Raw genomic sequence first — 12189 nt, 5'->3', positions numbered from 1 at the left:
GAACTTCCTGTTTTGATAACTCGTGTTCCGGACATGGAATGGAACTTATTTTTTAGTGGTAGATAGATCTTTGGACAGAGAGTAATTGGTGTGGGTTTGGGCCCCCTAGCGGCTTTTTTTGAACTGCAGGAGCAGGTTTTGCGTCTGACTTTGAAAGGGAATAACTCAAGAAGGGCTTGATGGATGGTAATGATTTTTGGTAGGTAGATAGCTTGAGTGATGATGTCCATGATTAGACACTCCTCATGCAAATCAGTATCTAATTTGCATAATTAATGAGCTATGCAAATGAAGACCTCATTTGCATAATTAATGAGAAAATACTATATCAAGATGGCCTTGATGGATGGTCATCATTGTTGGTATGTGGATAGCTTGTGTGATGCTTAGTATGATTGGAAAATAATTATGCAAATCAGATTCTAATTTGCATAATTAATAAGGCAACTTTAAAAATCCACTTTGTTCCATGATATGTCTATTCAAATTGTAACTGAGGAAGAGAGGACTGTTAATAGATAGAAAATATGCAAATGTGGGCCTAATTTGCATACTTAATGAGTAACTTGTATTATTCCACACTGGCAAATGACGGCAAATTCATTTTTTTGTGGAGTCGGGAAGTTTTGTGAATGTTAACATCGTTGAATCAAATTATGTTAATAAGGGCCTCTTTTGCATAATTGCTGATAAATATTAGCATAACCGTAGGCTCATAATTTGTTAAGCTGATACTTTGGACATGTTATATTTTACGACAATCAACTGGTATGATTTATTATTGATGAGAAACACTCCTAATACGTCAGTCATAAAGGTTAAAATCATTTGGCGAAGGTATGAGGTCGTGGAACTCTAGTTATAGCTGCGAACACACAGGCACAATAAACCACAATACCCCCGGAGCAGGCGAACCTCCTTCACTGAGGTAACTATCTACGTGGTCCGGTACCGGTGCAGGACAGATAGTGCAATTTTAGCCTCTACCAGGCCCCGCGGATGGCTGGGAAAATAGTAGAAATTGGCCAAACTGGCTATGGAGAGAGGGTCAAATCTGCCATTTCAGAGCGACAAACTGTACCCCTACAGCAGACTAACTCCTCTTGCATGTTTTTCTGTCTATTTGGCCAATTTCTACTCTTTCCTGCCGCCTCTGGAGCCTGGTAGAGGCTAGTGCAATGTCACCACGGGTTCAATCGGACATATAGAGTGTGGTATTTTGGGCTAGTATGGCGAAGGTTATGGTTACCACTACAGTCCACTAGAGTCTACGTTTGTTTCCTTCTTCGCACGCTCGCATCAGCTTTAGGTTTCCCAGACGATGCCATCCAGATAATCGAATCAACATGGCCTTAGGGTAGTCCCACTGCCGACTAACCGCTGCTATGGATATCATTTACTTCCTGTCCATATGGATCCTATCTAACGACTCGTTGCTATGGTTTTGCGTCCTGTTTGTAAGCGTTATTAACGAAGGCCGGAAGTGTTTGGGTGTCCCGTCGCCTAGCGCCAGGTGTTTCCATGGTACTGAAAATACATCCTTGCTGAATTAGGCCAGAAGGCTTCGAGTAGATTTATTGAGGATTGAGTTGACGTCTTGCCTACCAAATCGCACATTTTTATCAAGCGATTAATTGTGTACATTTGAGAACCTGAAATCAACCGTTAAACCATGTTCAAGATCTGATAAAATTCTAATTAATACTTGCCAATGAAAGACAATAATCGTTGATACTTGGTTTTGCAGGTAAGAGAATTATTAAATGCAAGCATCTTGAAACATATGAAATCCTCTGCCAGAAACTACCATCTCTAATATCATTTTCCCTGTATACTTTTGTTAAGAGTTAGGGCTATTGTAATTTTAAAAAATGTCATCAAAAATTATCTTACAGCGAAAGCAGCTTTGACTACGTGACACATCCTCGGATAACTTCGGTCGACCAAGGAAGTTGGTTATAGCAAGGGGAATGGCAATGATCGGCAGTTTGAACGGAAGCGAAAGCTCTTCGGCAGTTCCCGGATGTTCGTGGTCACGTGATTGGCCATTCAAACCTGCTGAAGGCCGGAGAAAGTTCCGCGAGGTTTCTTCATTATTAGAACGTAGTTTACCCATTAATAGTTACTACAATTTGTCACATTTTTCGATTATTGTACCAGACTAAAATCATGGAACGACATGAAATGTTGATAACCTGGCGAACCTTAACATTTTGAAGACGTCATTATTATTTCGTGGTCTCTTTCTTGTCTGGTCTCTGTATTGATCTCTTGTTTGGGTATCTTGTGTGGTCTGAATATGACGCTTAGCTTGTTATGCTTTCAATTTTGATACCTCCGACGCGTACATCCCCTTCGACTTCTAAACCAGATAAATACAAAAGTCACATCACATTTGATCTTTATTTTTCAAAGCACGTTTGATCTTACCCATGCCTGTGCGACATTTGAAGGTTCAGAGCTCAAAGGACCAATTACATGAAGGCCACTTCCTTTCATGTTTAACGACCCGCATTCAGTATTTCAGTGATAAGCCCATCCAGGAAATAAATGTCTTCATGCATGCATGGTAAAGTCGAGTGCTCGTATGGGGCGTACTAGCAAGTAGTTTTTGCAGGGGTAAGAATCGGGCTGAAGATGATGGTTTCTTGTTTTTGATACAGACATAGACATGCCGCGCCATTCCCTGACGATGAAAATACGCCCCCCCCCCAAAAAAAATACAGAAAATATAAAAACGTTGCAATGTCTTGGCGTAATTCCTTGCCGCTCTCTTTAAATGTGTCATTTTTTCAGAATTTTGCATGTACATCAGTCAATACACGTTGCTTAAAGGCAATGCACAGATATGACATATCTTAAAGATGGTGTAAGATATCACGAAATATATATAAATGTGTATTACGTATACAGTAGTAGGCATTCGTCCATCTTGTCAGATGACATGTACATGTATGCAGTACCATTCCGCTATTTCAAAAATGTGTTACAAAGAATGTATGTTTTAAAACGGACCTCTCCGTCGGGTTCTAAGGATTGAGGTTTTGAAATGTATATTCCCCGGGCTTTATAAAAGGTAGAGTCGCTCGCATATAAATAATCCACGGGCTCTGTACAACACGACAGAATTCCCCGCGTGTGCATTAACCTCGTATAAACCTAGTGTCGAGGGTAATAGGCTCAATTACCCTTAATACATGGCTGTGTCGTTGTAAGGGTCTGCACATATGGAGAGGCCTCATTATCATAGCCAGCAGGCTCATTGTGTAAGGCTAGAGTGTGGGCCGAGGACGACGCAGTCAAGCTATATACAGCTTGCAAAACAAACAGGTGACGAGTCTATTTCTGCACAAACCGCGGGTGCAGCGTGCACACGGGTTTGCCGACTGTGTAGCTCGTAGCTGACTGTGCAGCTCGTTGTGGTTTGAATGCGAGGAAGACCTGAAGCGAATGCGAGGAAGACCGGCTTCAGGAGAAAAGATTTCAAATCTTCTACAGTTGAATCGTCTGATTAGGTTTTTTTCCCGCTGGGGACTGCACGCAGACTGTGTTGTGCAGACTTACGACGGGAGCTACCGAGACTGACGGTAAGATTTTGCGTTATATATCCGTATAGATCTGTTTATGCCGAAATCTTTGCAGCACTGTTCATTCTTGCAAATATATTTACCAGATTATGCATTGGTTTCAAATCACGGTGGAATAATATGCTTTCTTAGTTCCTGTGCCGAGCGAGACTTGTTGTGTGAAGCTATAGCTGTACATGTAATTGAATATTGTGCTCCAACGTACGTTCACATTCTCCCTGGAAAATTCTAGATGAAAAATCGCAGAACGGCGGAAATTGTTGCCCCCCCCCCCCCCTGCGCTAGCATCATTCCCGTAATGACAGCTTTTCTCAGTGGGTTATTTTGCACGCACAATATTTCTACAATATATAGTGCTTAAAATCGTCCCGTAATTCCCATAAATCAACCCCACTCAATCAATCAATCAATCAATCAAATTCGGTCTCTTTATTTCACACCATTCGTGGCGCAGAGGCATTATCCGGCTCTTTTCGTTTTGGTAGACCACCTGCAGTATTACATTATATTTCTTATGTCTCGTGGCTTCCCTCAGTCACTAGTTACTCTTTATTGTTTATTTATTGGTTTGGCTGTTTAGGACACACAGCCAGGGCTGCCCAACTAGCCTGAGGCTATTATAAAGGGCTAGCCCTGCTGACAAAAATAACATTACAAGAGTTACTCTCGAAAGTTCTGTCAAGGCTGCGAATCTCATGGCGCATAGAATACATACAGAAAAAATGTTTTGTCGTGAAAAGCCCCTTCAGTCATGTGTATGTAGAACGGTCGATGTCGGCAAATTAAACTAATAAGCACCTGCTACAACGTGTTATGCTTGGTTTTGTTGCCATGGCGACGTTTCTACAGACATCAAATGATTGTAACATGAAATGAAAGCTGCCGTCCTAATGACTGAATGTGTGTGCGGGGGCGACAGTTAAATTGAGCTTTGGTGTGTGCCACTACGCCGGTCTACTGCCAATAGTGTCTCTCATTTGATTTAAACGTTTCGCCGCCCAATCTACCTATACATTATACACAACTGCTGGAAACGACAGGGTAGGTTCCAGGACTATTCCATTGTAAAAATGTCTGAAGGGGTGATGTGAAAACATTTTTGCACCCTTTCACTTACAATTGAAACTTTACAATTCAATTATTTGCATTTGTCTATTGTTGTAGTTCTTTTCTTTTTTTATACGTAACTTTTATTTATCATTATCATTTGTACATTTTGTAATTGCTTTTATCATTGTTGTAGTTGTTAATTTAGATTTATCTTAATTTGTTTCTAGCCGGCCCTGTAGAGGATGTAGCACCTGTTGTCGGCTCCCTTCAGATTGTATCTGTTAAGCAGAATAAATTAAAAACAATATTAATAGAAAATCATTTCTTCTACATTCTACTCATATTTTGCTTGTTACTACATTTTTTGCATCAAAATGTCTTGTTTGTGCATCTCCTCCATTGTGGTTCCCACAATTTCCTCCCGCGACCTCCTTTACTATCAGTGATTATAACGGACTATCCCCGAAACGTCTGTGACGTTACTTCAAAGTGAACCCTTAGACACACACCGTACGCCAGGCCGCCGAGAGAGATGTGTGCTACGTGACCGGCATCTCCAAATTGCAGACTGTCTAACCAGCTCGCCTATAGCTAGTCATTCAGTCAGTTCGAACCACAGCGGAGTCCATGAATGAGTAGAGGCGGCCGTGCCTAGCAGTGATTGAATGGCAAGTTCAAACATATAGCGTCCACTCTGAATGCCATGTACAAACGTAAAGCGTTTACTCTAAATGCCAAGTACAAACGTAGAGCGTGTGTAGAGCGTCCACTTTGAATGTGCGAAGTGCAAACATAGAGCGTTCATTCTGAATGCTCAAGTGCAAACGTAGCGCGTCCACTTTGAATGCCAAGTACAAACGTAGAGCGTCCACTCTGAATGCCAAGTACAAACGTAGAGCGTCCACTCTGAATTCGAATGCCAAGTTACAAACTTAGAACGTCCATTCTGATACTCATAACGGGCATACCGTTCTGATTTTGTGGGCGACATCGAGGCATGTATTTATGATATGGAGCTGTTTTATGGAGTGAATGCGGCAATTTAACATCGCTACCAGAGGTAACATAACGTAGTTTGGTTTGATGTCTTTGGTCCTGTGCACGCTATGAATTTCTTTGGTGGCAGATATATTTTGAAGTGTGCAAAAAGTGTTGTAGGATTCGGTTCCAAAGCAGATTGTTATGGAACTGCAGGGGCGTTTTTATTAAAATCTTTCAAATCCAAGCGAATAAGGAAGGACGGATTTCCATTTTAGACATGTAGGTTGCATAAACAGTGGTGTACACAATTAACTTTGCATAATTAATGAACGGAATTCTCTCATGTCATTTGCATAATCAATAAGACAAGCAAATAATCAAAAGCAACAGATTCACAAAAACCCTAAATATCTCACGGAAGTATGAGGTCTGCGAACTCTTCTTTGTGAACGTGATTGCAAGCTTAACTGTTAGTGTGTGTATGTCCCGTTACCATAGAAACAAATAAGTCAAATCAAATTTGCAGTATGTCCATATTTGGAAAAAGCGTGTAACACATCCGTTCTCTTCAGCGTTGTGACAGTAACAGTTCAGACGTATGACCTCAACTGTGATAACGCTTGACGTCATAGCAGCCTACATCATATTTCCTTCTTATCCTTATCGTTAAAGCCGGAAGTGACGTCGTTGTAGCAAGAGAGAGATAAGTTCAAAGACCAACCGGCTGGGTAAAATCAGCAGGGATGACGGGTGACGTAATTGTACTGCTTTGGGGCGTCTGCGTAGGGGATATTCCATTTAAAAATGGGGTGGTATGGGTGGGCATACAGTCTTAGTAACGCTAAGATATCATTTTTAAAAAACGCGTCGGCTTTGCGTGCTTGCGTGCGGTAGAAACATCACTAGGGATTCTTTTCCACTCTGCTTTTATCCCCCAATCTCTTATTTTTATATGCAGCGCATTGCGTTTTTATTGTCCACAGCAATCTCCCATGCGAATATCCATCACTCAAATGCCATTCATAATCCTCGTTGTAGTATGTGTATCAAGATCATATTCCAGGCAGCTTTGTATGCTTCATTTTCTGGGGCGCGCAATTGTGGGTGGATGGAAGTGGCATTAATTCCAGGAAGTACAGACACATGAGGTAAATAGGATATATAAGGGAAACATCATCATTTCAAAAGGACGCTTTCTTCGCTTTATTTTCCAGGTATACCCTGGAGCGCACACTTGTAGGCGGATGGAAGTGGCATTAATTCCCGGAAGTACAGTACAACCAAATAAGGTAAAAGGCATACAATAGTAAACGTCATCATTTAAAAGGACGCTTTCTTCGCTTTATTTTCCAGGTGTTTCCTGGAGCGCACACTTGTGGGTGGGTGGAAGTGAGTCTAACTACCGGAAGTACAACCAAATAAGGTAAAAGGGATACAATAGGGAACATCAGCATTTCAAAAGGACGCTGTGACGACGCTATGACGCGCTTGTGATAAACAGGTGAACTGGAATGACGTTCAACAGGTGGCCGTCAGTCTATATGTTGACACTTAAGAAGAGCATGTGAGAGAGAGAGGACTGTAGATTTTCTCAAACAGCCATGGTTGAACGGTTGAAGATTGCGGTGATGGGAGCTCCCGGCGTGGGAAAGACCTCCATCGTCCAGCGCTTTGTCCGAAACTCTTACACGGACGATTACTCGGCGTCGGTCAAGAGGAAAGTGTACCACACGGCCGTAGTGGTCAACGATCAGCTCTACGAACTGACCATCTTGGACATCCCAGGCGTTTTACCTCACCTCAGAGCAAACAGTCTGTAAGTAACTTTCATTAACATTAATCCGCCGGGTTACATATAAATCCATCGGGTTACATAAATCCGCCACTTAAAACAACAGTGTGTTTGAGAGATCTCTAATGTAGTACCCCCGAGGTATGCACAGTTTAGATTATACAGGCATTCATTATACTGGGAGACGTTGGGTTGGAGATCTGTTTGGACGAATATTTTTTTCAGGGTGGGGGAATCAGGTATTTTTTTTAAAAAGATTATTTCTTTATTTCGCATAGGTAAAAAGAAAATAATACATACATATAACTAATAAAAATACATGGTGCTGGGGAAAGTAGAGATCAATATGAGCCATAAGACTCTTTTCCCATTTTTCTCAAACGAGATGATTTACAATAATGAATTAAAGTGTAAAAACCAGGTACCCTGGTGGAATTACGTTAGCAGATGTTATATTCAGGAGACTATTTGCACAGTGTGTTCAGTCAATCTTTTTTGAACTCAGTCGCTTACCCGGGCAGACTAAAATAGCCTCTTGTGGCGTCGCGTCGTGAGTTGCTTGGGTTTAGCTACGTGAGATCCATGCAAAGAAACAGGTCCATTGAAATCAAACACAGCAGTAGGTCCTATGATGGCTTTAAATGAGTATTTGACAATAAATTTGTACGCGGTGTCACCTGGGAGTACAAGTAATGAGAGAGGGCGCAGTTTTGTTACCAACAAATGTTGACTTAAAAAGAAGCAAGCATGTAATTTGGCGTCAATAATTGCAACAATTAAGAACGCTAATATTTTTTTCCTTTAGTTTTGTGGTGGATGAAAATTCGTATTCAATTGGCTGGCAACCAAATCAATTTCTTATTGAATTGTTTCTTCTACGAAATTCAATTCGGTATCATTTTCTTTATATGCCTAATATATTTTGAATTTAGTAGGTAAGACTAATTCCGACAGTTTAGTGTCAATGCTGTTTCAAATTGGGCGTTATCGTGTTTAAAGGTCGCTAAAATGGGTTTGACGCCTACATGGAATATTCGAATTGAACACTTATTCTGAAACCTCTTTTGCCTGTGGCATGTCCAGCAAGGTAGCTTATGTAATTCTTTCTGGTCCTTTGAAGCAATTTGGTTGGCAGTCGGTCTTTTTTTTATATAACAGCCTAGTTATTTGAACGTCTGCAAAATGTTCTTTGCATGTATTGGTTCTATCTGTTTGATAAAGCATCTTAATGTACAAAGGTCTGACTGGATGCCCGACTGTTCGAGCAGATGTTGGCTGCAACATCGCAACGTTTTCTGGTTAAAACGTTTTTGTTATTGAGATTGTTGCGTGTCGGAAAAACTAGACCATCTGTCTGTTATTCTGTCCGTCTGTCTATCTGTCTGCATGTCTGTATAAATGTCTGTCCATCTGTGTGCCTGTCTGTCTTTTTGTCTACCCGTATGTGTATGTATGTTTGCCTGTCTGTGTGTCTGTTTACCTGTCTGTCTGTCTGTCTGTCGGTCAAAATATATGACTGGCTGGCAGTCAGACCGCCTGCTAGTCATTCTGTTTGCCTGTCTGTGTGTCTGTTTACCTGTCTGTCTGTCTGTCGGTCAAAATATATGACTGGCTGGCAGTCAGACCGCCTGCTAGTCATTCTGTTTTCTAGTGTTCAAATGAATGTCTACTCGTAATCAAAACGCCTTTGTCCGCAAGGTAGGAGTCTGTATGGGGTCTGATTAGGTTTCATGAAGAAACCGCTGCAGGGGTTAGTCAATGGCGACCAGATAACAGACGATCGTATGCGAACCGTTCTTTTGTCGCCTTGAAATAACTGATTTGGTAGGACACTAGTCTGGAAAATAGTGTACTCGGATAGGGAGAGGGGACGAAAAACGGGGCATATGATAAAAATATCACAATCTTCCCCGCCGACCTCTGCTTGGAGAGTAGCAAAACAGCTGCCCTGAAGGACAGGGAGGATTGTAAAATGTTCTTTGCTATGGGCGGGGATTACAATGGCGTCACTTGAAATAGATCGATCGATAGATGTATACATTGATTGGTTGATTGATTTATTGATTGATTTGTTGATTGATTGATTGACTAGATTTCTTGTTCAACGTGGGTTCCTTTGATTGGTTGAATACCCCACAGGCTCTTCTTCACACAAATAAACATCATGTGCACCTCTTAGCGGTTTTTAAAAGAAGTGCAGTGTAAGTAAGTCTTTGAATGATGGGAGTTACACATGTATCTATCTTGGCAATAGTTGACTGAGTCTCGACTACGTATGCTTAAGATGTGAAATATAATGTATCCCTTCTGAAAAGAGGTAATAATATGATTGCATCTTTTTCTTCCAAATGTCTTGCAGACACGACTGGCAAGATTTCCACGACTTCCAGGTCCTTGGTTCCCGAAACGAGCGTGCGTTCATCCTCGTGTATGACATCAGTTGTAGAGACAGTTTCGAGTACATTAAGCTGTTACGGGAACAGATCATAGAGACCCGCCGGACGGCTCTGTCACAGGAGGTGCCTGTCGTCATCGTGGGAAACAAGGTAAAGTATACAATCTCATTTGTATCCGTGAATGACCACATTGTATCCAGAAAGAAAGCTAATCTGTCAAAATGTGTGCCAAAAACACATTACGGATTTGGTCGCCGATGTACCAACATCTAGCACATTTACCACCAAGAACTGTTGAATTATTATCATTATACATGTATTGCAAAGTTAGCGCAGAGATCCTAGCTATACGTCTTTCGTACACAACGTTCAGCTCAACAAGTTTTCAACCAGTCCTCTGATCCTGGTGAACTTGAAATTATGTTAAGCCTATGTCACGTGACCTGAACGGAAGCATGACGTCAGCAACGGGTCAAAGGTACCGGGCAGTCGGTATCGGCCCCCGTCTCGGTGGAGGAATTGTTGATGTGCTCTGATGTGTATAGCAGATTCAGTCCTCTTTGAAAGTAGTCTAAGATGACTTTTATTTTTCTTCTTTTAATCATTGAAAAATCCATGTAATGGCGTTAGGTGTAATTCATATTCTCGTTCACTCGCAGCGAGATCTCGCAGATCACCGCGTGGTTCCCCGGCGTGACGTCGCTAGCTTGGTCCGGAAGACGTGGAAGTGCGGCTACATAGAGTGTTCGGCTAAGTACAACTGGCACGTCACATTCTTGTTCAAGGAACTAATGAAAAACGTTGTCTACGGAGGGAACAAGAACATCGCCACGTCCGTACGGCTGAACGGCAACATGATGCGGAACAGATGCAGGGTCATGTAGCTGCAGTTTACAAAACAGTCGCTAGGTGGCAGTAGTGAGTTACTGCTCTTACCCCCAAACACGACACCGTGCGTGGCCTACCCAAGGCCAGGGCTTGTGACAAGCCGTCATCTCTGGTCGTTATGGTAACGTTGATACACTGTAAGTGTCTTTTGCCGTCATAAATTTCTCAGTAGGTCACAGACTATCTAACTCTATAAGCATGACGTTATACGTATATAATAACTTTTTTGCAAGCTCATGCCCAAGGGTTAATTGCAGACAAACAAGTACATACGTACATGGAGATACATGGAAATTGAAATAGTTATCTAGCCTATTGTGAAAGTTCTATGTTATCTATGGTTGACTATGGTTGGGTTTGACTTCTTTTTTGAAGGCAGTGGGAAATGAAGTGACCCACGTTTTGAATTATAAGGGGGTATATATGTCTGGCCTGTTTTGTCATTGTCTTTCATGTTTCGGGCTATGATATGAAGATATGATCTTAAAGTCGTATAATCCATAGAAAACAGTACCGCTAGCAGAATAAAGGATAATACTGTCTACCTTCTAGTATGAGTAGGGGTATAAGTATTTCTTTAATAATTCATTAATCGATTGTCATGTCAGAAACAGAAATACTGTTATATTTGTTCAATTTGTTGCTCAAGGGCTAGATGTGCGGATTATACATACAACAGAGAGCAACACCTTTGCAGTTTGCACCACGGTCTATTACATTCTATTGATAAGCAATAGGTTGGCGTTTCTTTTCTAAAGTTCCGTGGCCCTATTGGCATTGTGTTGTTGACAGAAATATCGCTGCAAACCTACCACTTGTAACCATTCCACCACAATAGAGACGTCAGTATAGCGACAGAAATATGGCAGACCCCCCTCTACGGGTATTGACGTGACCTATAGAGGTTATGGAGGTGCATTGATACTGTTGAAATGAGGGCGGAGTCAATGTAGCTATCTGTTTCACGTCCATTGCATTGCGCCATTTCATGGTTAGCTAAGCGTAGGCTAGATTTAAGTTTGATTAGTCTTATATATATTTGCTTACAGATATGTATTACATTTCTAAAAACGTTGTACAACATATGTGATAAATATAGGGACCAAACTGCCTAAAAGTTTGGACTATTTTACCCACAGTGCTCAATAGTAACGAAGCATAGTCAAACTATGTGATCAGAAATGGTGTATGGTAGTTAAAATATTTGTACGTTCTAATATAACTGAGGTATTTTATACTGTCTGTAGTTATATAAACGGTATGATGTACTCTCAACAGCGATACGCTATTTTTGTGGGCCAGAGAATAAAGATTTATACAATATCTTTGTCGATACAATTTTTGCATATGGTTGGTATGTCTATGATCAATCTGTGTGAATTCACCAGATTCACATTATGCAGAAATATTCTATTCAGTTCATAAACTGCCATGCTATCTGTATGCGCTGAATTTGACTTATTCATTTTCCTACTCCCTCTTTTCTTCACTTCTT

At 41.2% G+C, this 12189-nt stretch overlaps 1 protein-coding gene across 1 annotated transcript; it reads left to right on the top strand.

The window, feature by feature from the left end:
* The first annotated feature begins 6858 nt into the window (after window positions 1-6858).
* LOC136423527 (ras-like protein family member 10B) lies at window positions 6859-12017 on the top strand. The gene is made up of 3 exons (XM_066411719.1): window positions 6859-7434; window positions 9770-9956; window positions 10466-12017. Exons 1-3 carry the CDS (start codon window positions 7220-7222, stop codon window positions 10688-10690), a joined length of 627 nt encoding a protein of 208 aa, XP_066267816.1. The 5' UTR covers window positions 6859-7219; the 3' UTR covers window positions 10691-12017.
* Window positions 12018-12189: the final 172 nt, after the last annotated feature.

The sequence above is a fragment of the Branchiostoma lanceolatum genome, chromosome 17, assembly GCF_035083965.1.
Source record: "Branchiostoma lanceolatum isolate klBraLanc5 chromosome 17, klBraLanc5.hap2, whole genome shotgun sequence".
Taxonomy (NCBI): domain Eukaryota; kingdom Metazoa; phylum Chordata; class Leptocardii; order Amphioxiformes; family Branchiostomatidae; genus Branchiostoma; species Branchiostoma lanceolatum.
This window is presented reverse-complemented; position numbering and strand designations above follow the sequence as displayed.